Source organism: Cloeon dipterum, chromosome 3, assembly GCF_949628265.1.
Source record: "Cloeon dipterum chromosome 3, ieCloDipt1.1, whole genome shotgun sequence".
NCBI lineage: Eukaryota > Metazoa > Arthropoda > Insecta > Ephemeroptera > Baetidae > Cloeon > Cloeon dipterum.
Window position 1 is genome coordinate 5,062,268 of NC_088788.1, and position 27,880 is coordinate 5,090,147.

General features: G+C 40.8%; 3 protein-coding genes across 4 annotated transcripts; 2 read left to right on the forward strand and 1 right to left on the reverse strand.

The window, feature by feature from the left end:
- Window positions 1-16: 16 nt before the first annotated feature.
- On the forward strand, window positions 17-3,826 carry escl. The gene is made up of 5 exons (XM_065485998.1): window positions 17-213; window positions 276-599; window positions 664-963; window positions 1,278-1,627; window positions 2,513-3,826. Exons 1-5 carry the CDS (start codon window positions 115-117, stop codon window positions 2,760-2,762), a joined length of 1,323 nt encoding a protein of 440 aa, XP_065342070.1. The 5' UTR covers window positions 17-114; the 3' UTR covers window positions 2,763-3,826.
- Window positions 3,827-4,229: 403 nt separating this feature from the next.
- wts (serine/threonine-protein kinase warts) lies at window positions 4,230-17,265 on the forward strand. 2 transcript variants are annotated; one of them, XM_065485987.1, is made up of 10 exons: window positions 4,230-4,437; window positions 5,086-5,377; window positions 7,228-7,694; window positions 7,824-8,375; window positions 10,254-10,310; window positions 10,400-10,823; window positions 11,512-11,609; window positions 12,176-12,354; window positions 12,795-13,075; window positions 14,736-17,265. In XM_065485987.1, exons 2-10 carry the CDS (start codon window positions 5,138-5,140, stop codon window positions 15,207-15,209), a joined length of 2,772 nt encoding a protein of 923 aa, XP_065342059.1. In that variant the 5' UTR covers window positions 4,230-4,437; window positions 5,086-5,137; the 3' UTR covers window positions 15,210-17,265. The 2 variants fall into 2 exon arrangements, with proteins under 2 accessions (XP_065342059.1, XP_065342060.1); XM_065485988.1 differs by lacking the exon at window positions 10,254-10,310 and having other exon boundaries at window positions 4,236-4,437.
- Window positions 16,819-27,703, reverse strand: LOC135940892 (uncharacterized). Its single transcript, XM_065485999.1, has 5 exons — window positions 27,487-27,703; window positions 27,064-27,200; window positions 21,332-21,458; window positions 18,920-19,602; window positions 16,819-16,956 (listed from the first exon to the last, which is right to left on the reverse strand). The coding sequence occupies exons 1-5, from the start codon at window positions 27,640-27,642 to the stop codon at window positions 16,899-16,901; spliced, it is 1,161 nt and encodes a 386-aa protein (XP_065342071.1). The 5' UTR covers window positions 27,643-27,703; the 3' UTR covers window positions 16,819-16,898.
- Between the last annotated feature and the right edge of the window lie 177 nt (window positions 27,704-27,880).

Below are 27,880 nucleotides of genomic sequence, written 5' to 3' on the forward strand. Positions count from 1 at the left end.
TCTATTTAGAATCAAACCAAAACAACGCTAAAATCTGATCCGTCTGCCGCCTTTTCTTGACAAATTTTTCGACTGCCTTTGTTGTCAACAATAAAATCACTTTGATTTTACACGATGTCGCCCGGAACTTTGTGGACGAACAAGAACAAGAATGGGAAGGCGCCGTCCGAAACGAATACTGAAGACTCCGGCGATGAAAACACAAACGAAGCCGTAATAAAACAAATATCCACAAGTAAAAAAATTCCCTAGCATTTGTAATTTTTGATTCCTAGGATGATACTTCGAGCATCGGCAGTGCATCGACGACGGACAACACGTCGTCCCGCAGCGAGACGCCAGTGCAGCGCGGCGTGAAGCGCAAAGGTCGCGCGAGCAACCGTCGGAAGGCGTCCAAGGCCGTCAGCAAGCCGCTGTACAAGTTCACGTGCTACGCCAAGGAGGACCACGGACAGCCGCTGTTCGGCGTGCAGTTCAACCACCACCTTAAGGACGGCCAGCCCGTCGTGTTCGCCTGCGTCGGCTCCAACCGGGTGTCCATCTATGAGTGTCCCGACGAGGGCGGCATCAAGCTGCTGCAGTGCTATGCCGACACCGATGTAAGAAATTATTAGTATTGATTTCTAAAAAAAAATGTTAACAATAATTGTCTGATTTAAACAGGCCTACGAAAATTATTACACATGCGCGTGGACAGTGGACGAGGACAGCGGCCGACCCTTGCTGGCTGTTGCAGGCTCCAGGGGCATTATACGGCTTTTCAGTCCGTCCCAATCGGCCTGCATCCGACACTACATCGGCCACGGACACGCCATCAACGAGCTGAAATTTCATCCGCAGGACCCAAATCTGTTGCTCTCCGTGTCCAAGGACCACGCGTTGCGTCTTTGGAATATAAAGACTGACATCTGCCTCGCCATTTTTGGAGGAGTTGAAGGGCATCGAGATGAAGTTTTAAGTGCTGTAAGTTCAAGTTTTGTTTTGTTAAAAAATTTAAAAAAAAATATCTAGAAAGATTTGCAGGATGAAAATTTAAATTTGTCCTATCTTCCATTATTTAAAGCATTTTTCTTGAAATTTGGAACGAACATACACGTAATTTACTTTAGAAATCAATTTAATACAGTGCAAAAAGGTCCAGTATAAAAGTTTTATAAAGTTAAATTCATTTTTTTTCTAGGACAGCTATAATTTCAAAACGATACCAATAAAACCATTATTATTTATATAACTGCGACAGCTACTTGCAGTACTCGGATTGGGATAATTGTTTTCAGGACTTTGACTTGCGAGGCGAACGCGTGATGTCCTGCGGCATGGACCACTCGCTGAAGCTGTGGTGCCTGAACAAACCGCACATAAAGGAGGCGATAAAAGAGTCGTACTCGTTCCGCAGCGGCACTCGGCCCTTTAATTCGTTAAAAGAACACTTTCCTGACTTCTCCACCAGAGATATTCACCGCAACTACGTCGACTGCGTGCGTTGGTTTGGAGACTTTGTTCTCTCCAAGTCGTGCGAAAACTGCATCGTCTGCTGGCAGCCCGGACGGCTTGGCAAGCCACTGCGACCGAATGATTCGGCTGTCACAGTGCTCCACCGCTTTGACTACAAAGAGTGTGAAATTTGGTATGCACCAGTTTCCTAGCCGTTATTTTATTATTACACTAAATGGCATACTTATTTTAATCAGCTTCAAGGAAAATTTCCCATTTATTTTCTTTGGTTTTGCTGATAAATAGTATTTTTAGAGCTCCTGACCCCTTTTAAAAGCTTTTGTGAAAAAAATTAGATAACTTTTTACACCTTCCTCACACTTCTGGGGTTCTGGGACCTCCCAAAGAGCTTCCAGGACCTCCCACAAGCTCTCTGGACCTCCAGCAAGCTTCCGAGACCTCCATATTGTCCGAGGGATCTGTCGCAAGCTATCTAGACTGCCCAAAATCTTAAGGACCTCCCACAAGCTTTCGAGACCTCTCGCAAGCTCTAGGTACCTCTCTAAAGCCCCCGTGACCTCCTATAATCTTCCGGGAACTCCCTAGTGCTCCTGGGGCCTCTTTCAAACCACCAGGACCTTCCTCGAGTTTCTGGCCTCGTTTAGCTGGCACGAAATGAGAGCTAGAACTCTGACACCTCCCTCAAGCCCCTCAGACCTCTCTGTCAAGGTCCCTAGACCTCCCTTGAGCTCTTTCGACCTCCCTTGAGCTCTATCGACCTCCCTTGAGCTCTTTCGACCTCCATTGAGCTCTTTAGACAGACCTAGACCTTCCTTGAGCTCTTTAGACCTCCTCCAAGGTCCTGGGATCCATTAGAATGCTCAAGAATTCTCTGTGGACTCCTTAAAATACCCAATTAGAGTTCTTTTACCTTGAATCAACTAAAAAAATGACCTGTTTTGTAAAAATCACCAATTAAAAGATCTATTTTGAATTGCATATTTAATATCAACATCAATTGAAGCGTATTTTCTCTGATACAGTTCAGTCTAACTCAAATAATTCGATTTGATTCTAGGTTCGTCCGCTTCTCCATGGACCAGCGGCAGACGACCCTGGCGCTGGGCAACCAGGTGGGCCGGACCTACGTGTGGCAGTTCGATCAGGCGGACGAGCCGGGCCAAGCGCGCTGTCACCAGTTGCAGCATCCGAAATGCACAACCGCGATTCGCCAGACGAGCCTGAGCCGCGACGGACAGGTGCTGGTGTGCGTGTGCGACGACGGCTCCGTTTGGCGCTGGGACAGGTGCAACCTGACCGCCTCCTAGGACGAGGATGATGGGGATGATGACGAAGATGACGACGACGACGACTGCAGCTTGGGAGTCGCAGGCGCCGCAGCTAACACAGACTTGCGCTTCTCCCCCGGACCCTCGGGCACGAGCAGCAAGAACGGTCGGAAGTGAACCAGAATGTTATCTGTGAAGTATGGGATTGATTAGTGACTGGTTAATCTAGTTGTAGAGTGTAATAGAATAAGATTCCATTTGACTCTGTCGTAATTTAATTTTTTAATTTTCTCGGTTTCGTAATTCAAGCCTTGAATTTATGGTATTTATATTAGAAGCGCATACCAACGACTTCAGTCTCAAGTTTGTAGTGTTTAGCGATGGTGTCTGTGTTCCACCGAGCTGGATCGTCTTGGTGGTCGGTGATGAACTTGATGGCCTGCTTGAAGGTGACTTTGCCCGCGGCGACCTGACTAGGTTCCTCAAATCCGAACTCGGGCTTGGGGATGGGTTTCCGTTGCAAGGGCAACGGCCTCAATGGATTAGCCTCCTGTTTAATTTGGAGTTCAGGGTCGTGCGAGATGACAAACACTTTTTTCAGTCTCTCGTCCAGGTCACTCGATTTTCTCGACTGTTCCGCAAGAATTTCTGGATGGTCTGACAAAGAATGATCTTTTTATTAATGCTGCTGTACGATATTTATTTATCCTTACCTGCGGCGAGCCGCTCGAGTTCCCTTTCAGTCGCAGGGTATCGTGGAGCCGGTTGCGGTTTGTCCCGCGAAATGACCTTGTGAGCTCTGTTTTCTATGTTGATGTTGCGAATTTCTTTGGTTAAGAAGTGGAAAACACGACTGCTCGCTTGCCCCATTTTTGAAACAGTTCTGTTCGGCGAATTAAATTAAATTCTGCCCGAACTTCTGACCTCGGACACCACGACACAAAAAATAACCATATGAAATTTCCAAATAAAGACAGCAGCGCCAATGTACTTTTAGCAGTACTAAATTTTCAGTTTGGACTGAATCGGTGATTATTAGATTAGTCGCATTGTAGGGATAGAATAATTGAATAAATGATACGAATTTGCTTTTTCATCTCCAATTTATTATATTTTAATTCTAAATCATCCTAAGAATTTTAGAAAACACTCAAAATTTTAAACGGTTACACGCAAGCTACCGGTTATTCAGCCCATTAACAGTCGTATCGGCATAATATCAAACCGGTTTGTTAAAAACTAACATACAATGCGGTGTTGTGGGGGGCGTAACTTACATAGTAACTTTATGACGTCACAAAGCACACTACTCTCCCTTCCATCCTTCCAAAACAACCCACACGCTCGACCCGCCACCTAGCTGGAAATATGCAAGTTAGCCATACAATGGCGGCTCTAGTTTGAATGTAGGGGCTTCTTTATTTTGGTCACATTTCGACGTTTGAGCAGGTGTCTGGACAATAGGCGTGGAGTAAACATCTGTGACAGGGCGGGTTCCATCCCTATCGAGTTGTGGTTTAGTTAGACCGCGTGGGCATTGCGTCTCGGAAACGTGGATAGTCCGAGGTCGAGCCTCCGTGGAGCGCATTCCACAGCTTGCTGTCCCGTTGCAAGACGCGCTTTATTTCGCCCTTGCTGCCGAGAGTCACTCCACGTGATGCCCGATTCCGGGCCGGAGAGTGCAAGGGGTGCCTATCGCTCGCCGCTGCCGCTGGTAAGTACATACCTGCCCACCGAGCCCGATCGCTGGGCCCAATACGCGGAGACCCTGCGTGCGGCCCTCCGCCTCTCTCGCTCTTCAAGATGGCGCCTGGCGGCCGACCGAGCCCGTCTCTGTCTCCGCGGGGTCTGACGGGCCGTCGGGGCTGCGGCCCGCGCTGTCAGTCGCTCGACCGCGTCCCGCGGACAAAACTCCATCTTGTTATCAGGTCTGAGCGCGGCCGGGACAGCTGCCAGGCGTGTGTTTGTCGTGACACAATTTTAGAGACAAATTATAACAATCGGACACTTCCCGATTTCCCATTGGGCTTTCGTTTGGAAGGGTTTTTTGGATTGGATTTGTTTTTTAAATTTATTAATAAAAATTTTTAATGCCGTTTTTAATTAAATTCCAGATAAATACATAAATTCTGATATGTAATTTGAATGCCCGATTTCCCTCGGGGCAAAAAACGCTTTAATTGGTGTCCGAGATTTGCATTACTTGCCAAATTAAATTTTCGACTCATTTTCCCGCCCCTTTTTGATGAAAATAATTAAAAAAAAAAACTCGTCCAGATTTCCCCAAACATTGATATTATTGTTCCTCGACTGTCCGATCCAAAAATTATGACGTGTGTGTATGACAACTTGCTTTCCTCAGGAGCTGAACTGGTGAGCGCGGCCAGCAGGTGGGTGCAGCAAATGCGGCGCACATGCAGCCGCAGCCGCCGACCGCCGCACGCCCGGCGATGCCGAACAAGTCGCGCACGTACAACCAGAAGGCGCTTGCCGAAATCCGCAACTCGTTGCTGCCGTTCGCCAACACGGGCGAAAAGAACTGCAACTCGAGTTCGGCCTCCACCATCAGCGGCTTCAGCTTCACCTCAGGCGTCTCGTCCGCAAGCTCCAGCAATGAGCAGTTTTCCTACCTCGTCAGTCTCGGACACCATGAGGTACGAAACTGAAAGCAATTTTTATTTTAACTATGAGAAATTTGTGTAAAAAGACTTTTTCATTCAAATTATTATGCTCTATTTAATTTAATTTTTTTAATCTCAACATCTGCAGTCTGAGTTTAAACAAATTAATTTAAATGTAATTAGTTTATAAATGCAACAGGAAATTAACAATTTTTCAGGCTTTGAATTAAAATTTAATCTGGCGTTCCGCATTTTCGAATTGATTAAATGGTTACGTCACTTGATTCAATCGTTCATTTTCCACGCTGGCGCAACAGCCACCTGTTGCTTCGACACGGAGACCTAAACTCGGGAAGTTCCTTTTCCGTTTTTCCATTGGCAAGGTTGCACAGTCATGAAAATTATTTGGCCCGTGCGTTGCATTCCGAGGACTATAAAAACAGAAAAGAGTGCGAAATGGACAGCTTTAACTTCTTTAAAAAAAATTAGAAATCGATTTAAATTCAATTTCAAGTCCTAAATATTTTTAATCAAAGCTCGTGACTACTAAAAATTGTAAACAAAAAATAATGCTTAAAAATACTGGTGCAAAGTGAAAGAAATCAACACTTTAAAAGTTTTTACTCAATGAAAAAATTATCTAAATGGGTGGTATTATTTTTTTTTAGATAATTTTAATCGTCTTTAATGGGTGCAACTTGATAAAAGGACAATATGACAGAAATGTATTTAGGATTTTCTCACCATGGGAGAGTGGGATTCCTGTTTTAATTACTCCCAGAACTGAAACAAAAAATGACTTAATTAATTTGAGTCTCCGGAAGCCCGTAATTAAATTCAAATTAATCATGTTTCTTAGGGAAGTTCGTAATATAAACTTAAAGTGATCCCAGATTCGAGGTTCTGATGGGGAAGACATGAGAATCAACACCAAGAACGCTAATTTCAGCTTAAGGTTACTTATTAGGCCCAAAAACCACCCCCGGAAGTACCCTGAGGGAAGAATAACCAATTCCAACCCCCCTTAAAATAAAAAATAATTATTTCAAATCGGTGGTTAAAAATATCTCTTAAAATTCAGGTAAAAAATTACCAGGGTTTTGCTTAATACCACCTGGTTTTTTTCACCACTGGTTTTTACGAATCAGTTTTTTGCGTAAGAAATGAATTTTTTCCATTTTCCCCTAGTAAAATTCTAAATTTTGTGGTCGAAGTGGTAAAAATTTCCTTTACTGTGCTGATTTATTCTTTTTAATTGCAATTTTCTGCCTCAGTTTCTCCAAATATTTCTCTCGGACAATTTTTCAGAGCCGAGCTCGTGAGCTAATTATTAGAAAATTAGTGAGACGCAAAAATTGTCAGCAAGAAACTGGTTACAATTAAAAAAAAGTAGTTTTTACCACTGCTCTACATTTTTTTAAATGCGGGTATTTTTGCAACCCTGAAAATTACCCAATGTTTTAGTGTTCTGAAAACCACGTTTTTAATCTTTCGTTGTAAACAACTTGAAACCGAAAAAAATGTGTCCCTCTAAATTTTTCTAAAAACGAAAACATTTTTTAATGAAATTTTGGGTCTTGGATATGTGGCGACGATTTTAATAATTTGGCCAAAAATTAGTGACCTTGACTGTAATTGCCGATATTTTGCCTTTGATTTCGTTCCTTTTTTGCTCTTCTGGAACAAGACCAAAGATAATTGAATTTGAAGCAAGTGGTGTTTTTTTTTTACTTAAAAACCCCCTCTAATTTGTGAACCTGTTGTAAATTAGGCAACTATTGGATTGATAAACCCTTTTCCAGTTTTAGTGTCACCTGAAAATAGAAAAAACCAAACAATCGAAACAATTCGATGTAAAATAAAACAATTTGAATTTTCCGCAGGATAATGTGCACCGAGCGCTCAAGCAGTCGAACGGCCGCCTGGAGAACGCGCTGGAGCTGCTGGGTGAAACGCGGTACAAACTCATGCGGAAGCCGAGCATGGACAGCCACCGCGGCAGCCCAGCCGTGGACAGCGGCGCTGGCAGCTCTCGCTCGGACAGCCCGCGCCTCGTGATCCCCTTCTCGGAGCCCGGCGGCAACCACTCGCCGCTCGGGGGCGGAGGCGGCGGCGGCCGCCAGTACTCGCCCGTGGAGGCGGGGGCGTCACAGCCGCCTCCACCCGTGCCGCCGCCGCGGTGCGTGTCGTCGAGTCCGCCTCCTGTGCCGCCGCCGCCGGACTACCGAAACCAGCTGCACATGAAACGCGCCTCGCCGCGCGGTGCCAGCCCGGTGTCCCTCGCCCAGCAGATGGCCTACGGCCTCCACATCAACGGCGGCGGCGGCGGAAACTCGTCGCCCAGTCCAGGGTGAGAATCCTTAAATTTTTTTTGCTTTTGGAAGATTTCTTTATTTTTTCACAAGAGAAAAATGGAAAAAACGCTTGTTGAGCAATGCTACCCTATTGCTAATTGATATTTTTAAATAATTTTCCGCAGATTTTCGTCATCAAAGCCCCCTCCGCCGTACCAGTCAGCTGTGCGCAGCAGTCCAACGGCGGCAGTGCCCGGGGGCGGAGGGCAGCAGGCGGTGGCGCGTCCGATGGCGGCGTGGGGCGCGGCGCGGCAGGCCACCACGCCGATCATCATGCAATCCGTCAAGTCGACGCAGGTGCAGAAGCCGGTGCTGCAGACGGCGACGGCGCCTCCCCCGCCGTCGTACGCTCTACGCCCCCAGCAGCAGCCGCCTCCGACGCCGCCCCCGTACCCGAAGACGCCGACCACGGAGCCGCCGAGCTACGCGATCACGATGCAGGCGCTGGCCGCCCAGCGCCACCCGCCCCCGCCCACCCCCGCCACCACTGACTCGCCGGCCACAGCCCCACGGCCAAGCCCCCGCGAGCAGCCGCCCCTCGCGGCCGCGGCCCTACCCCCAAGGGACGCGGCGGCAAGGGATAACTCGAGGGAGAAGTACGACCACGAGTCGCCTATTCCCGAGAGGAAACGCATGAGTAAAGAGAAAGAGGAGGAACGCCGCACCAGCAAAGTCAAGTAAGTGCTCTTCTCCCCCTGTACATTTTGTGGCCTTTGAAACGTTTATTTTTTATCTTATTCACCAAATTTTTCCGTTTTGACTTTTCCCCAGCTGGTTTCAGGGTTGCAAAAAACCCTCATTATAAATAAAAATGCAGAGCATTTGTTAAAAACTGTTTTTTCCCAAATTTTCCCAGTCTCTCTTTTGTAATTTTGGTTTTCAATAATTTCGTAATTATTTACTCATGACCTTGACTTGAAAAATGGTCATTGGGAACTTTTGGAGAAATGGAGACAGAGTGACAATTTTAAAGAAAAAATCTGAACTGAGGAAATTTTGACCACACCCACCATAAATTTTACATTTGCACAAGGGAAAGAGAATAATCATTTCTCGCGGAAGAAATTGTTAAAAATTGAGTGGTGAAAATCAGTTGTGAAAAAACCAGGTTGTAAGCAAATAAATGCAACCCTGGCTGGTTTTTATTTAAAAATATAGCAACCTATTTATTTAAAACAGTATGTTTTGTTTAAAAAATTTCAAGTTAGCAACAGTCGTAAAGTGAAACTTGATAAAATAAATTTATTTGGTATCAAATCAAAATAAAAATCTTTAGATTGAAAGCTGTAAAAATACATTTTTGACAGCACGTGTATGTATTTTATTTTTTATTGTTTTTTTAAATGAACGTTATCATTTCCCTGCACTAAATTGATTAGAAAAGGACAACCGTATTGTTTTGAAGAGGTTATTGTGCAGTGTTTTGGGCTTCTCCTGTATTGTGCAAGATTCGAAAATTAAATTGGAATGCTTCAGACTTCACGAATTTATTGAATTACAATTTTACTCAATTTTTAAAAAGCATGCTGGTGTTTCCACGAGAGATTTGATTTGGTCTGCATTTTTTAAGTTTTGTTTCAGCACCATTCTTTCTGATTTTCAAAAATATCAAGTTTTCATGAAAACCGGGGTGAAATTTGGAGATTCGGGCCTCTTGGCGTTCACAAAAAAAATAATGAGAATTATTTCGAGTTCTAATAATGCTAGAATATTTTACCTTGTGCCATAAGATGCCCATTTACATTAAATTAAAACCATTACAATTGCTGCACGATTGATTTGACATGCTTTGGGTCACCCTTAGGGTCAGACGACCATCAGAACAAGAAACCAAACTCTGGTGTCATGGTAGCCCTCGAGCGATCGAATTTATTAAATTTCCTCGAGAGTCACTAGACCGACGCCTGACGGGCTCTGTAATTTTTCGATTTGCTAGACTTGCACTCCGGTAGAACGGCCAAGTCAAGAAAATTACGCTCCATTTTTTTTTAAATTTTTTTGTTGATAAAATCATTTTTACGATTCACTGCATATCTACCTAAATCTTTATTGACCAGTCTGACGCGTTTTCAACACGCGATTCTTGCTTCTTGCGTTAAATTGACTCACCAACTCTTTCACAAGAAACGATTAATCCTACTTTCCTCCCAACAATTCCGACGAAGTCGGCTAATCGCATCATATCAGGTGAATCACTCCTTGACAGAAATTTCTCCCTGTTTCTTCACTTGCACGTCAATCCTGAACTATTTTGGCTTCAAACATTCTTTGCACAGACAGAAATTAATAACAAAAATGCCTATGTACTTAATGCCTTTACTTGATTTAAATAATGGCAAATTATTCCTTAAAAATAGTGGAAATTGATTAATGAAATATTTTCAAACTTTGGAATTAAACAAAATTGGCTTGTAGCTCTGCTATTCTTTTCTTTAATCAATTAATCGAAATTAAATAAAATATTTGTACAGATCTGAATTTCCTGATTGTTTTAGGAAAAAATTTGCCGTGCTTAAAATATATTTTGCCTTCAATTTTATTGTATTTTTTTCAAGCTCACCTCAATACCGACCTGCATTCGTTGGAGCATTTTTTCCAAAGGTTTTGCAAAGGTTGGGACACATCTTTCATACAACTCATTCTCGGATGCTTGTTTTTGTGATTTTCTCCAGAACTAAAAAAACGTTTGATTGTGTTACAGATACTACTCGCCGCAGGCGTTCAAGTTCTACATGGAGCAGCACATAGAAAACGTGATGAAGTCGTACCAGGAGCGGCTGCTGCGGCGGCGGCAGCTCGAGACGGAAATGTCCAAGGTGGGACTCAAGTCGGAGGACCAGAACAGTATGCGCAAGCTGCTCTACCAGAAGGAGTCCAACTACATCCGGCTGAAGCGTGCCAAAATGGACAAGTCCATGTTCACCAAGATCAAGGTGATTGGACGCGGAGCGTTTGGCGAGGTGGCGCTCGTGCGCAAGATCGACGCCAAGCACCTCTACGCAATGAAGACGCTGCGCAAGACGGTCGTCCTCGAACGCAACCAGGTCGCCCACGTCAAGGCTGAGCGAGACATCCTCGCCGAGGCGGACAATGAGTGGGTCGTCAAGCTCTATTACAGCTTCCAGGTACAACAATTCGTTAATATTTACTTCACTATGGTTTTTGTTTTCTTAAAGTAAGGCTAGCTAATTTTGTAGAGCCGTAAGGATCCGAGTTTGCCTCTAAAAGTCATAGAAATTATTAAAATTAAAAAGAAATATTTTCTCTTAGATGATTTTGGAATGAGTAAACTTCATTTTTTATTTTTTTATTTTTCTCATAAATTTAGAATGTTTTTTAGAGACCAGTTGAAATTTTTAGACGATTTTTGTGCGAAAATTTGAGAAACATTGCTCATCAGGAAAAAACTGGAAATTTAATCAGTTTTTTGAATCTAGGCTGTGTTTGACTTTACTTCTTTATCTATCGGTGAATTTTAATCATGCCAAACACAAACTCCTTAAGAAAATCTGCAATTTCTGAAAAAATAAAAAACTTTCAAGACTCTTTTACCTTTTATATCTTCTCACTATTAAATTTTCATAATTTTGTAACCGGAACAATTCGAAAAATTGGTTTTTTGGGCAATTTTGGTCAGAAGTACAATGAAAAATTGGTCTTTTCGTGTCTTATCATTTTTTTAAATAAAAAATCACTATATTTCCACTCTTAAAATAATATTTTGTGATATCATTTGCTCCAGAATTAATTTATGGTACAATCATTTAGTAAATAGGACAGTTTTGTAACTCATCCTTCACAATCGAATTTCAGGACAAGGAAAACCTCTACTTTGTTATGGACTACATTGCCGGGGGAGACCTAATGTCGCTGCTCATCAAGAAAGGCATCTTTGAGGAAAAGCTCGCAAGGTTGGAAAAAATAAATCAAATTGGGCTATACTAAATTGCAAAGCAAAAGTCTCGAAAATAGAAGATTCCGCATTTGAAAATCCGGAGGTAACTCTTAGGTTTTTGACTCAGTAGAGAAGAGAAAAGAAGTACTTGAAGTTTGTTGCGTTCATTGTAGAAAACTTGAAGGAATATTGTTAAGAACGAAGATATCTAGGGTGTAGCATGTTGGATACACCGGTTCTCGTTAGATCACCAAAGTCAAGCGACATTGCTTGTAGTCAGTAGGTGGATGGGTGATGCGTGATTTGGCTTCTGGGGAAGAATGTCTCTAGCGTTTCAATGCAGTCCTCGGTGCGGAGGCAAGAGGCCCTTCAGTGGGCTGGGTCCCTGAAATGTGCGGCCTGGTGCGCCCATGTTATCCGTTCGCGGTGTTATTCGCACTCGGAATTCAGCATTCATGCCAGTGCAGTGCGCGCCCTTCCCGGTCCGAGAGGACAGGGATAAAAAAGAGCAATGGTTTCCAAAATGATTTAAAATACGTATCTTCGCAGTTCTGCTCTTAATTTGGTGTTTTTCCCGCGCAGATTTTACATTGCTGAGCTGACGTGCGCGGTGGAGAGCGTGCACAAAATGGGTTTCATCCACCGAGACATCAAGCCGGACAACATCCTCATCGACAAGGACGGCCACATCAAGCTGACCGACTTTGGCCTCTGCACCGGCTTCCGCTGGACGCACAACTCGAAATACTACCAGAGAAACGGTCAGTCACACTATTTTTCTAACAGTCAGATCTGCTTGAATTTAAAAATAAAATTGTTCAGATAATATTTTAAATATTAAAGAATAAAAGAGAAAGCTGCTTGGTTATTTAGGCATATTTGACAATTTCAGGCGAAATTAATTTAATCCATTTTGTATTTTTTTTTAATCTAGGAAAACTTTCATGAGGCAAAATTATGTTTTTATTGATTGCCAAATCAAGGATCATCCATCAGTCATGATCAAACTGACCATTTTCGTGACTTTTAAATTAAAACCCTGGAAAGCAACCCAAAAGCATGGGTGAAAATTTCTGAAAATTCATTCACACTCGTGTTTTTGCTTTCGTTTCCGGGAAATCAATAATTTTCATCATCATCTCAGGCTCTACCAAGTTCTTTCTGAACGCATCCAAGAATTATGCAATTATTAATCTGTTAGGAGAGCACGGTCGGCAGGACTCGATGGACCACGCCGAGGGCTGGAGCAACGAGTGTCGGTGCACGCCGCTGAAGCCGCTGGAACGGCGGCGGAAGCGCGACCACCAGCGCTGCTTGGCGCACTCGCTCGTCGGCACGCCCAACTACATCGCGCCCGAGGTGCTGCTCAGGCAGGGCTACACGCAACTCTGCGACTGGTGGAGTGTCGGCGTTATCCTCTACGAGATGCTCGTCGGCCAGCCGCCCTTCCTCGCCAACACGCCCGAGCAGACGCAGTACAAGGTACGTCACAATTATTTCCAATCAAATGTCCGGGATTTATTCTAGAGCGTGTAAAAAAACAGATTTTTCCCATCCTGTCATTTCAAGGTCCGGAAAATATTTTTCTAGTTGTTTTCAGGCTACTCCGGTAACCAGTTTCGGTCTCTAGACTTGGAATCAGGGTTCGCAAAAACCCGCATTTTTCAGGAAAACGAGTGCTTTGCCAGAAAACGTGTATTTTGCGGGGTTTTCCGCACTCTTGCGCTTTTTGATGCATCTTTCCGAATTGTGAATATTGTATATCGATATTATTATAAAGAAAAATAGCAGGTTTATTATTTCGTAAAATAAAATATCAAAAATTTTGAAAATATGTCAAAAAGGAAGGGTTTAAAATATTTAAAAATCTAAACTCTTTTTTTATTATGATTTTGAACATTAGAAAATGTGTTTTCAAGTGGTCCCAAGAAAAATCTGAACTTTGCAGAAAATTTCTTAGTGTTTGAGTTTTTCTATTTCAAGAAATTCCCATTAAAAACTCGAAAAATAGAATATTTTCAAATTTCGTCATTTTTGCAACTCCAAAACTCGAGTTCAAACCATCAGAATTTCTAAAGTTACCCACCGTTGGACTCGTCTTGACCTCCTCTGAGCAGCTGAAGGGTGTAGGGGGTGTATACATCCATCCTCTTTCATCCCCAACGCTAAAATTTTGATAAAAAGCGACGACCGTTCCTGGCGTTGCTCACTGTTGCTTCTTTCAAACTCTAAGGCAACTTAGGGGTGGAGAGAAAACACCCCTAAACCTTTCAGCTACTCAGAGGAGTTCGAGGTGAGTGCAACGGTGGGTAGTTTTTGCAGTTGTGATGCTTAGAACCCGAGATTTAGAGGTGCAAAGAAAAAAAAATACGAAAAAATGGGAATTATTCAAATTTCGTTAGATTTGCAACTCCAAATCTCGGGTTCTAAGCATCACAATTGTAAAAACTACCCACCGTTGGACTTATCTCGACCTTCCCTGACCAGCTGAAGGGTTTAGGGGTGCTAACCCTCCATTCCTGACTGTATTACTTTACTTTGACCCCCTCAAAAAATTAATAAAAAATTTTCTCTGGATTTTTAAATTAATTTGCATTTAATTTTAACAAATTTGTCTGTCTTATTTATTTGAAAGAAAGGACGGGGTGGTAATTTAGAAGGAATTTTTGATAGTTTAAATTATTTTAAATGCATGCCAATTTTTTTTATCAACATTGAGGCAATGGGGTTGAAAAGGGATAGGGGTAAGCATTCTCTAAACACTTGTGCTGGCTAGTAGAGGTCGAGACTAGTCTAATGGTGGGTAGTTTCTGCATTTCTGATATTTAGATCCCGAGATTTGCAAGTGCAAAGAACTAAAAAATACGACAAATGTAATTTTTGTGGAATTTCTTGAAAACTGAAATAGAAAACCACTCTGAAATTTTCAGCTTTTTTCTTCAGAGCATAATTATTATTTTAAATAGGAAAAACCAGGAAAATATTTTGGTTTTATTGAAATTCGGTCATGTTCCTGTTAAACTTCCTGGTTTCCTCTTTTGGGGATATATATTCATCATGTAAAAAGGCTGTCAGAAATTTTAAGGAAAATCCGTTTTTTTTATTTTAATACGAGCGTGTGCGTTTTGTTTTTTCGTTTCAGGTGATTCACTGGAAGGAGACGCTGCTCATCCCTGAAGCGGCGCAGCTGTCGCCGGAGGCGAGCGACCTGATTCTAAAGCTGTGCACGTCGCCGGAGATACGGCTGGGGAAGAACGCGAGCGAGGTGAAGGCGCATCCCTACTTCCGCGGCATCGAGTTCAACAAGGACTTCCGGTCGCAGCAGGCGCCGTTCGTGCCTCATCTGGACAATCCGGCGGACACGTCCAACTTTGACGAGATCGACACGGACAACAAGATGCGCAGCAGCTGCGGCGGCGGCTCGAGCGACTCGGACGCCGACCTCAGCAAGCCCTTCCACGGCTTCTTCGAGTTCACCTTCCGGCGCTTCTTCGACGACGGCGGCGCCGGCCTCGCCTACCCCCGCCTCCCGCCCCTCAAGCCGTCGCCCGACCCCGACGAGCAGCAGCAGTCCCAGCAGCAACAGTCCCAGCCGCAGGGCCCCGTCTACGTGTGACGCTCGGGCGGGGGCCGTTGCCCCTGGGCCGCCCCCGCCAGCCCCGCCCCCGACTAGTCTCTCCAGGGTTGCGACCTGAATGCCACACCAAAGTGTTTCACGGAACTGCCTTTTTAATTTCTCGACAAAGAGATATTTATTTTTATGAAGAAATATTCAGATGGGCGCAAGACAATAATAAAATCTAGAACCGCGGAATAGATTTTTTCGTGCTTTTCGAAGCAAAAATAATTGCTTCTGGAAATTTTTAGGAGATTTTTCGCATGATTAATGGGGAGTGACATGATTTTCATTGCACTTACCCCTTTTTATTTACAAAAAATCCTTGGTTTACAATCTGACCTAATTATTAAGCAAGATAATGACAAAATTTTAAAAAGAAAACATCCTAATTTGGTTTTTTCGTAATGATTTTTTTTAAATTGCCTCGATCCCGAGAAAAATCAATTAAACGGTAATTAATTTAATTAGAATCAGGACATTTTCAGCACTTTTGATTGATTTGTCTCGTCAAAGAAGGTAAAACTGGCCAAACGGTTGGCAAAAATTCAATTTTTCTGCTTGGGAATCCCCACAGTGCGTCAGGCTGTGTAGAATGATTCTTAATCAGAAAGAACCACAGGTACAATAATAATCATGCGACATCTCCAGTCCAAAGCCTCTGATTTAGTTGCCCATTGAAATATAGAAAACTCCATAAATAAAATAAATTGATATATATTCATCACAAAAAAGTGAAAACTTTATTTGGGTGGTAGGAAATCGCAACCCTGAGTCTCTCTCTCTGCGCCGCCGCCACCGCCGCCGCCTCCGTCCGGAAAGACTCGTTCGTTTCGCTCTCACTGTGATTCTCTCGATGGATTTGTTGTTGTTCTCGTTGTTGTTGTTCGACGTTCAGCCGCCGCCACCGCCGCTAGCGACACTACTTTTTATTTGCCATGCAAATTGCGTTAGGTTTAAGTGACTTCACCCTCCCTCCCACCCTCCCTCCAGACAGCTTGTACTTGGTCCGAAATAGAAAGGGGCGTGTCGAAAAAAAAGGAATTTCTAAGGATTTTTTCTAGAAAATGTTTTAAATTAATGTTTAAATGTTTTAGTCAACATCTTTGTTGAGATGAGTCGATCGATTTATTTTTCATATTTTGAGGAAAATAAAACAAGCTTTACAAGGTTGATGAGACTTTAAAAAAAAATTGTAAAAGGATTTTAAAGAAAAAAAACTATGTCTTGGATAAGGCTGTGATTTTTTGACGATTTTCTTTTTCTTTCCGAGCTTCTAGTCGTTGCTGTTGGACAAAAATGTGATATTTTTCAATAAACGTGCAAAATTGTGACAGAATAAAAATGGCCGACTAGTGTGCCGAAAAATCCGTCCAAAAATAACAGCCCTATTACCTATTAACTTATTCGCAATTCGTTATTGTTTGGTTTTTTAATTTGTTTTTATTTAAAATTAATTTATTACAAAAAAATCAGGCCACATTTTAGAATCGATCGATTTATTTTTGACATTCTAAAATTTTCTCATAAAAAATTAAATTAATAAAGAATCCCGCAATCTCTTCGGACAAAGTGCTGCGAGCCCCGGTCCCCACTCGGCATTGTTTTGGTCGAATATATCGCTCTCTCAAAGAAAAAAAATATATATAAATCATAGGAAACAAACTCTCGAGTGCGATGGCTAAAAAGCTACTTCTTCTGGTTAAGCTGCAAAATGTTCTTGTAGTCGTCGATGATTCTGTCCGCCCTGAAATGAAACACAGACGCTGCTTTTTACCCAAGCTCTCGGAATCGGAAATCGGCAATCTTGAAGGCTGTGAGTTGGCAAGAAATATTTTGTTAAATTTTGAACGCGACGACAGATTTTTGCGTGTGCGTGCTTGCGTGTGAACAAAACAATCATTGTTGCGACTGTGCGACCGATTGGGTACCTGAATGTGTTTGCAAATTTAACTTGATTACGCGTCACGTGTTGAAAACTACTTCTAAAAAATACGATACGTCTACATTATTCACTGGATTTTTACCAGTTAACAAAATAAAATGCAAAGCTTAACATCTTGTTGTTTTAATTACTAGACAAAAAATATGTGTTGTGCTGTGGGATAGAAATAAAATGTTAATTGGTGGACTAAAAGGAGAAATAAGGAACTGACTAATTTTTAAACATGGGCATTCTTAGAATTTCTGATCCTAAATTTAATTCGCCCATCCACTGCTATATTTGGATAGAAAAACTAACGTGTCAATAGTTATCTCAATCAGCTCAGAAACCATCTAAGTTTCACGAAAACAGTTCTGAAATATTTCGCAAAAGAAATATCTTTCAATTTTTCAGTTGATATTTTTGTGGGTTATTCACCACTTTGAAAATTGAATTTAAAGGTAAGCTAAGTGGTCTAGAACTCTTTTATCTTCCAATAAGCGCGAAAAAGGTTACAAATAGCTAAACACCTTTTGTAGAAAAAAATGTTTGTTTTGTAGAAACGTTTTATCTCTTGCATAAAAATTAGTCTCTAGAAATTTTAAAATAAAAAAATTAATTGTGGACTAAAGAGAAAAATAAAGAACCAACTGTTTTTTTTTGTCGAATTGGGTACTGGAATTTTGGATGCTAAATTAAATTTGCACATTCATTGCAATACTTCCTAAAAAATTAACATTAGAATTGAAAAACGCATAAATGATGTCTCAATAAATCTTTTAATCAGCAGCTCAGAAGCCGTCTAATTTGCACAAAATAGAATTCTAATTAAGTTTTGAAAAATCCCTCAATAATGATTCAGTCGATATTATTTATTTTCGGCTTATTTACTTTTAAAGTTCAGCTATAATCGGTCCAAAACTCTTTAATCTTCTAATAAGTGCGAAAAAGTATTGCAAATAACATTCTTTACGCGTCTGGTCAAAAGGTTCATGCGCTTTATGCGTCAGCGGGCAAAAAAAGTACACTTGAATTTTGGGAATTTCGCGTCAGCAAACAAAATAAGGTACACAATATGCAGTTTTCGTGATTTTATTGGTCTGCTATGCTCTAACCTAGCACACGCCGTTTTAACGACTCTAAATTTTAAATTTGCTTCTGATTTCCGCTGATTTGGAAAAAACTCGTCTTGATAAATGCAATAGAAGCGGAGAATTGACCCTTTATTTATTTGCCAGTTATATTCAAAAGGCCTGCAATTTGCAATTTTATTTTAAAATTTTAAATCTAATGCGAAATCAGAAAATATTGAATATTTAGTAGCAAAAACAATATACTAGACGAATATATGGAAAAATTATTCTTTTTTTGTTAGTTGAACTTTGAAGCTGAAGAAGAGCAGGTTTGCTGTTTTATATTAAGTATTTTTTGTCTGAAACGAATGACATACAAAATATTTTAAAATTAAAAAATGCATCGACGAACGAGACCGGTTGGCCTTATAAATCACAAATCAGCGGCGAACGAAAAATTCTTGACGCATTGAGAAGCATAAAAATATGACTGATCTTTTTGGGTCTCCAGCCAAATAATACGTTTAAAATATCATATATCTTGGTAAAGAACTCAAGACAAACTAAAAAATAACATGCTAATTTTGGCTGGAATTCGCCAAAGCCCAAAACCACCCCTGGAGACTCCCTGAGGGCTAAAAAAATATATTCCAAAATTCCAACCGACAAAAATCATAAAAACATTTGCTGAATAAATTAAAGGTTTTTTGTACCTGGCCCTGGTGCACTCTGTGAAGATGAGCCTGGCGAAGGGTGGGCAGATGTGGTCCGGCTCGTTGAGCCTGGCGTGCAGCATCCAGCCGGTGGAGAGGCCGAAGACGACGTGCGGCCACCAGCGGCCGTCGGGGGCGGCGTCCTGCGCGAGCAGCTGTCCGGCGGAGGCGACGGCGGCGGCCAGCACGGACAGCGACGGGTGCAGCAGGTAGGAGAGGCCGGCGGCCGCTCCGGAGGCGGCCGCCGCGAGGCCGTCGTCGGCGCCGCCGCGGACGCCGGCCGCCAGGCAGCGCGTCCAGCGCTGCAGCGCCACGTAGGCGGCCAGGAAGGCCGGGAAGCTCCAGCCGGCGGCCAGCCAGCGGCCGCCGGACACCGGCCGCCGGTTCAGCACGTCGCGGGCCATCGGCACGACGACGCGCAGCGCCGTCACCGCGGCGCCAAACAGCGCCAACCGCGCGGCGCCGCGGGCGCCGTGTCCCGCGCACTGTCGGCCGTGCGTCGTCCCGCCTTCCTGGCAGCTCGAAGGGCACGCCTCAGGGTAGAAGAACCAGGGCAGCGTGGTCGGCGGCCGCAGCTGCTGCAGACGCACCAGCACCGCGCTCGACGCGCAGAACAAAAGCGTCTCCAGCGCCAGCAGACGCTTCCGACGCCAGATCAACTTCCGCACGCCGTACTCCACAGCCTAAAAGAAAATGCATTTTTTTTTGTAATTTTAATGTAAAGATTAATGGAGAAATGAGTACCGACGCACAGACACGTTATTTTAATAATTATAATTTTAAATTCTCATTACTTCAATGAACAACTTGGCTGTCATAATTTAAATAATTAAATTTTCTGTAAAACGTTTTCTTACAATATTAAAAAATGGACTTTCCTACAGTAAAAATTCAAATTTTTCAGATTTTCTCCACAATTTCCAGCACTCGACCACATTTACTTTTGGCAGATTTCGATTCCTCTCGTCGAGATCTGTCGAACAGCGAATGAAACCTTTGAGGGAAACTCTTTGTAGCGAAATAAATTAAGATTTCAAGTAAGGAGACAGTCTTCACCATTTGAAAAGCATTTAAAAAAATATTTACAACGCTTCTCAGGTCAATTTTGGTTCTAACTGACCAAAGGGATGAATTCAACAAGGATTTTCCAGGATTTTGCTGTATATAAAAGTCCTTTTAAATGTGTGCAAAAATGCACCCATGGTTTTTTCTCGCTAGAAACCAGCTAGAAAATTAAAAACAAATATATTTCCTTATTTTACGCCGGAAAAATTGTTTAAATCGCAATATATAAGACGTAAAAAACGTTGTCAAATTGCTCACACTGCATCTTACAACGCACAAAAAATCACGTCTTTTCTATTTGGTTCAAGACGGTAATATTTTTAATACAAATTATAAAGGTTCGAGCAGGCCGGTACTTTAAAAAAATCGGGTAAATTCATTTTCAAAAGAGAAAGAAAATCGTCCCGGGTGTTATTTTAAATTGTTACTGTTCATTCTATTATTTAGACGGATAATTAAAAACAATTCACTCTAAACTATTTCAGATTTTTTTCACTTATGCAATTTTTTTGGTACAGAAACTTTAGATGAATTTGCAAAAATTTGCCAACAAACGCGACTTTTGTTAGTTCGGCTGAAACGACGTTTCAAAAACCGTCCATAACCCAGAAAACGTATAAAAATGTTTAATTGGTAGGGAAAAAACGGTCTAAAGATGGTGGACTTATTTCCCGAAAAAAAAAACAAAATCGTCTAAATTTCGCTAGCAATGAAAGTAGACGCACAAAGAGATTTTCACATATCCGCAGAAATATGGCTAATTGCTTATTTACACTGAATACGTCAAATTTCAATTTATTTTATTGTTCTATAGTTATCGAATCAATATTCTGAAAATCAATTACTTCAATAAAATTTACTATTTTCTTGTTGTACACAAAAGTGTTTTATTTAATATTATTTTTGATTCCAAAATTAATCTCAACAAATTTTTTATTTAAAAATTTTTATTGCAGAACCTTCAATTAATTTAATTTAATCCAATTAAGAAAATACAAAAAGAACATAAATTTTGATTTATCCAAACACTGCAGGTTTCGCATCAGCTGGAAAACATTTAAAATATTTTTAAAATAATCAAAGTCCCTTTTTATATCGTCAGAAGTTTTGATTGTGCAATTTAATTGAACATTTTTTATCATTTCAATTTATATGCAGAAGAATATTGTTTTAAGGCACAACTTTCCTAATTAATTTTATTAAAATTCAATTAATTAAATGTTGAAAGTAAAATTAGAAATACCAAAACCTAATTGTTTAAGATCAACCTAAAAACTAATTTTCCTCTAATCAAATTGCAGATTTTTGACCATTCATTAATTTTAATTTAAAAAGGCATGCACTCACAGCGACGTAGAAGTAAGAGGCGAAGGTGCGAACTTCTGAAATGTCCTGGGTGAGGATGGAGAGGAGTCCGGCGACCGATCCGGGTCCGAGGCCGACAAACCACCATCGGAAACGACCGAACAACCACCTGAAAATTAACCAGATTCACGCCGAGAGTCAGAGAGGCGCGAGAGCTGCAAAGGAAATTCCACAATTTCAATTTATGTGTGTGTGACGCTCGCGCGCGCGAGAGAGAGATGGGAGTTGCGTGCGAATCGAAAATTAGAGCTGACAACCAGGGAATACAGTGCAAAATAAATATACAGTTATATTTATATATTCGAACCCGGATCTTCCCTCGCCGCCGCGATCGAGATCCTTTTATTTATTATTAAGTTTTGCCGCAGAAATGTAGAAACATGCACAAATTCCGATTTGGCGGAAAAGCAATTATGATTTCACCCGAAAGGAATTTTCGCATCCGGATGCGCTGCTAATAAAATCACGACTCTTTTCGTTCGCTCTTATCAATTATATGTGAAATGAAAATCCACTCTCCAGTTGAGACTGTGTCTGCTGTCCATGAAATTTTTAGGAGAACAAATATTATTCCGGGCCAAATAAATGAATATATATATATATATTTTTAGAGTAAATTAAAAAAAGAAATAAAAAATTGACATTTTACACCTTTTAAATAAAATTGATTTCAATATTGATTGTATTTAAGAGCAAGGAAATAAGAAATCCAATTATAAATTATCGTCACTATCTCATTTTTTCTGGTCTAGTTCAATTTTATCAGATTTTAGAAAGATTTAATTTAAAAACGCGGCTCATTTAATGAACTGAATGAACTGGATAGTGGCAATTAATTCCGTTGCGTGCTTTGGTATTGGATAAATATTTTTTGACAGAAGAAAGATTATGAAAAGCATATTAAGACTAATTAACAAAAGGCAAAACACCAGAGGTTAATATGAAAAAGGGGTAAAGGTACAAAAATTGTCCTACATTAATTTGACTAAATAAGAACGATTTCATTTTACATTTTAAATTTTGGGATAACTATTTCTATTATTTAATTTCATTTGTTGAGCACAGCTGACGTGACTCGATCGTCTTCTAAAATTTATTCGTTTGTCTCTTTTAATTTTTTTTTAATGGATAAGAGAGAAAAATGGTCTTGAAATTATTATATTCCCTTTCCCCCGTGTTCCTATCCACCGGGGTCCGGATTCACGCGATGCGCAGATATGGCGTCTGGTAGAGCTAGTACGGCGGAAGAGTTGAAAATAAAATTGGCTTAAAAAATGTATCACCAGAATGAATATTTTGGTAGTTATTTCTTTACTGACTGCTGATTAGCTCGGTAATTGGCGAATCGCCGTTAGATAGCACATCAGGCTAATGGAAATGTAACAAAATACGCGGGAATAAAATTATCAGATCGGCACGCCTCTTTTTCAACGCTTCTATATAATTGGCCGCTGGACTGTCTCCTGATTGGCCGCCATTATTTCGACGCCATATTGACTTCTGACAGGCGGGAACCAACACAGATCGCAATCTGGACCCTGGTGTTCTTATCCTAATTTATGTAAATTTTCATTTATTATTATATAAAAATCAAGCAGTCCATTCAGTTTATTGTTTGTGAAATTTAGCAACAGAGTTCATCTCTTCAGGAGCTAGCAAATTTCGCGAAAATTGTCAATGACTTTTCGCTTGATTTCAATCCCTTTCGTCCGATCTATCCAATTATACGTGAATTATGAGCTGGCGAAATAAATTCTGATTTATGATTTAAAAATCACCACTCGATTAGCATGCAAACTTTGGAGCCGATTTTTCCATAAATTGAAACTGCAACCCGAGAAATTTTTAGGAAACGTTATGAGACAATTCAAAAAATGAGTTTTCACAAATGTTCTTTAAAGCATATGGAACCTTAACACACGACCTTATATTTTATTTGTTAATAATAAATTAAAATTTACAATTTTTAAAAAGTGAATCAATTTATCAGCTTCTATTTTTTTTATTAAAAAAGCTAAATTTGGCCAATGATAAGAAATAATTTGATTTATAATGTTATCCAGTAAACGATAATTTTTAAAGTTTTCTTTGAAACTTCTGAAATGTTGGAACTTGGTTATTTTATTTAAGAAAAAAAACTAAATTTTTACTAAAACACCACAATGCTGAAATACATTTCCAAGACTAATCTGTATTTCTCTCGCGGACAATTAGTGAGATTTACCCAAATGGTGTTTGGCTTTTCGAAGTGGAAACTCCTTGTTACGTAATAAGATTTCAAGCAGGCGCGGATGATAGTTCCCACAATTTACCTCATAAACTTTGCAACAAATTTTCTCAAATTAATATTAAATACAATTTTGGGTGAATTTTGTCTCTTTGGCAATAAGGATTATATATTTATTCTATCGATTATTTATATATTTTAAAAAAGAAATGGTTCCTCAGATTGTGTAAAAATTGCTTCCCTCTTTCAGCCCTGAAATAATTTATTATATTTTCAAACGAGCTCCAAAGACTTCTCCTTTGTAAGTATTTTATTATTTTGCCACGACACTTTCTGGCTCATTAGCTCTACGCACGCTGGCGCCGGAACTCTTTTCTCGCTCGTTAAATTTTACGACATTGTAAAACTTTGCACTTTGTTGCCGCGCTCCAGACATTTTGCACAAGCAAAAAAGCTAAAAAAAGACACACAGGCATTATGCAGAAAACTGGATTAGCTAGCACACGACTTGTGCGAATCGCCGGAATTTATGATAATTTCCAAGTTAAGACACAGAGTAAGAGCAGCAGAGAGCCTAGTTTTGATAAGATTTACAATTCATTAAGTTCATCTGGACCGGTTTCGCGAGCAACTAAAGAGAGAACCTTCTTGCACTGGTCACTTCGCAACACGGAAAATTTCAATTTATATTAATTTTAAACTAATTGCAATAAATTTTAGATTTTCTAAAGACGTTTAACGCGATTTATACTTGATAATTTAAATTTTATTAAATTCACCGAGGCAAAAGTGCAAAATTTGTAACCAAATATTTTTAAAATTCAGAAATTGATTTCTAGGTCGACGTAAATATTATTTAATATCATTAAAAAAATTTAAAATGAATTCGAAAGGTGAGAAAAATCATTTTTATTAATTTGCAATGTCGAAAAAACGTTTTAGGAAAAATTTTGGTAACATCAAAATAAACGTTCTCCCTACGATAAAATTTGCATAATTGTTTTAGTCTATTGATATTGATTTTTTTAATGAAATTCAGAGCCCAGGGTGGCGATTGGCCGGCGGGGTTTTGGCGTGGGCCAGGCGGGGAGACGGCCCCGGCACGACATTTGAATAAAATCGAGGCATTCCATGCGTTTGCTCATTAGTTGTAAATCAGCTAGCTGCGGGAGCCGCATCGGCGGCGCGAGTGCTCTCGATATAAACGGCGGCAGCGGCGGCGGCGGCGGCGGCGGGATGCAAGGAATGCGAGCGATGCGAGGAATTTTCGGCCTCCAGTGCCGGCCGGCCGGCGTGAAATGGAAAAACAACAAACCGCGAGAGTGCGCGAGGCAGCACCTGGCCCATGAATCACTGCTCTCCCGCACTCGCCAGCGAGCCGAGCCGGGCCATTGTGCCCCCAGATTACCCCGCCCACGCATTTTTCTCTCCAATACAAAGAGCGCGGCGTGACAAAACTTCGAAAAGTGCTCCTCGGGGAAATTCCGAGACATCGCGAAAAGTGCAAGGGGATTCCCTCCTCCGAGTGCGAATTTTCCATGGGAAATTGCTTTGCAGAAATCGCCGCAATTTATTGGGGTTTGCCCGGATTTTTTTTTACTCGTCGTTAAAATAAATTGGCCGTTGAGACAACTGCTAAAAATCCAAGGGAGATATGTTTCGGTGGGTATTTTGATTTAAATTAAATTTATTGAATTTAGGTCGCTTTCCCATCATACAAAACTTTATAAAAATAAATTTGAATTTTTCATGAATTTAAAATTTTGTTGTACCTTCTTTTGTGCAGAAAAAGAGTTTCATGTTTTTGCAAAATAATTAAATTCCCGATTTTATTTTAACAAATTTCCATTCTAAATAGAAAATCAGCTGAAAACCGAAATTAAAAATCGCTCGTAAATAATTAGATGATTTAAAAATAAACATTTGCAAATTTTTAAGCCTCTCGAGGAGGCACAATTCTTAAAAAAATATTAAAATTAATTTATTAAATCCTCTGGAAATATTTTTATTGAATAATTTCGTATGAAAATGACCTTTTTTGGCTTTCCACTCTCGCAAAAATATCATTTTTAGTTGGAGATTGGCTAAACTGTTTTTTCCCCTCCATCACACGCCAATTTCGAACACGCAGATTGTGTGCAAAGGTGAAAAAATGGAGCATTCCAGGCGCATGCACTCGGAAAATGATAACAATATTCGCTTAATAACCTGTTCCGCATTCCAACAAATCAGCGGCGGCCAAAAATGAAGAGCACATTATTGCCGACGGGGTAGCCTCCTTTTCTCAAGAAATCTCCCTTTTCTCGAAAAATCAGGAAATTATTTAGAAAAATAAAATTTTCTTTTTTAAACCTGTTCAAAATTTAGAGCTTAAAAAATAATTCAAATTTAAAATTAATTTTTCGCACCTGTTTCAATAAATTAAACCGAATTTTTCCGAGCGAGTGAGGGCTTCCTCTCGGAGAGTCGTTTTTCACGGCAGACACAATAATGATTTTCGTCAAAGTGAAAATTCTCTGGCGCAGATGAGGCTTTGTATTTTTGATGGCACACACCACGCCGCGCCTCGTGGCGATAAATCCATTAAAAGCGAGCGGCTCGCTTGAAAAAGAGATCGATTTATGTGCTGCCGAAAAGCACAGCAGCCTTTTGATACAGTTAATATATTTTAATAATAATACGTGTGTGCGTGCAGCAGCAACAACGGCAACGGCAGCCGCTCTCGACACACCGGAATCCGATCCTCTGTAATTAGGCTCAACGCGTCAAAATCGATGCGAAATAATTATTTATCTATGGTATAATAAAACAGTTAATTTATTGATTTGATTTTTATTCAAATTATTTGTAATTTCAATGGATTGAAAATTTCACAAATAGAATGAGGTTTTTTTATTTTTCATTTCTTCTCAACATTGAAATAACTTTATATATTTTTAGAGTTTGTACGGTTAAATTTAATTTGTCTTCTGATTATTTGTAATTTCATCTCGGATCAAGGTCTTGAAAATCTAATGGAAACTTCTACCAAAAAGAAATTATTTACGGTTTTTTAAGGGTTTAAAAAATAAAAAAAAATCTGCAAATATATTTGAACTGAATTAAATTTTAAATAATATCAGGGGAAACTTAATACTGTCCTATTAATTATTTTTCTGATTCTTATCTATTTCCAATGGAATCAGGAGAGAAACAATTTTAATAATTACTAATATTTTAAAATCAGCTCGAGGAAGAGAAAATAAAATATCGTTCGATTCTACCCATATTTTCCCGTTTTGCGTGCCGACTTTCTCACGTCTGATTTGTATCTCTGTATGTGGTCGGATGCACGGTAGTAATTCATAAATAATGCACACAGAGCGCGCAAGGTGACACACAGGAAACCATGTTAAAGTTGCAGTCTCATCTTTTTTTTGTGCTGCTTTTCTGTGTAACGCGCAACAAGAAATTTTGTTCCAGAATCGACTCGAAAATGGGGCCTGACCTGAATCCGCAAATGGAGCCGACGATTCCAGAGGCCAGGGTGGCGCCCAGGACGCTGACCCTGAGCATCTTGAAGGGCAGCCGTCGCACCTCGTCGGCCAGGGCCCGCCCTTTCGCACCCCCGACGACCAATTTCGCCTGAAATTTGGAAATTTTCGCTGAAATTTTGGTCTTCGACAGGGCCAGGGTCCTGCAGAGGGCCCTGAGGATTGGACAAAGGATTTCTGAAGCAGGTTAGACCTGAATTAAAATTAAAACAAATTTAATTGCTTAAAATTAAACAAAAAACAGTAAACCCTTTTATCTTCTCAGGGTTTTATTTTTTAAATTAAAAAAATTAATATCCACCCTGACGAGGACCTGTTCTCAGGTGAAAGGGCCAACATTTCATCTTGGGAAAATTATTACCGCACCCGCGACTGACCAGAAAAAAGATGAGCATGTAGGGGGTGGTGCCGAGGACGCCGTCGCGGCCCATGAGCAGGAACTCGGAGGCGCAGGTGGCCCCTGGCCGCGGGTGCACCAGGTGGCCGCAGGGCCGGTGGGCCACGAGCCGCTCGAACTTGCTGCTGGCCGCCATAGTGGCTCGACAAATGCAAATTCATCCTCGCCGCCGGCGCCGTCACGACACAATCGCGCGCGCGGTTTCACGGAAAAGTGGCTCCGTTTCGTGCGAAGGAATTTTTATGGCGCGCCGACGTCACTTACGTGTGTTCCATCTTTCAAACCAGACCGAAATTTTCGCATCGAATTTCAGACAGTTTGAACGAAAATTCGCCCAAAATGCACTTTTCTATTAATTTTTAAATAAATTGACT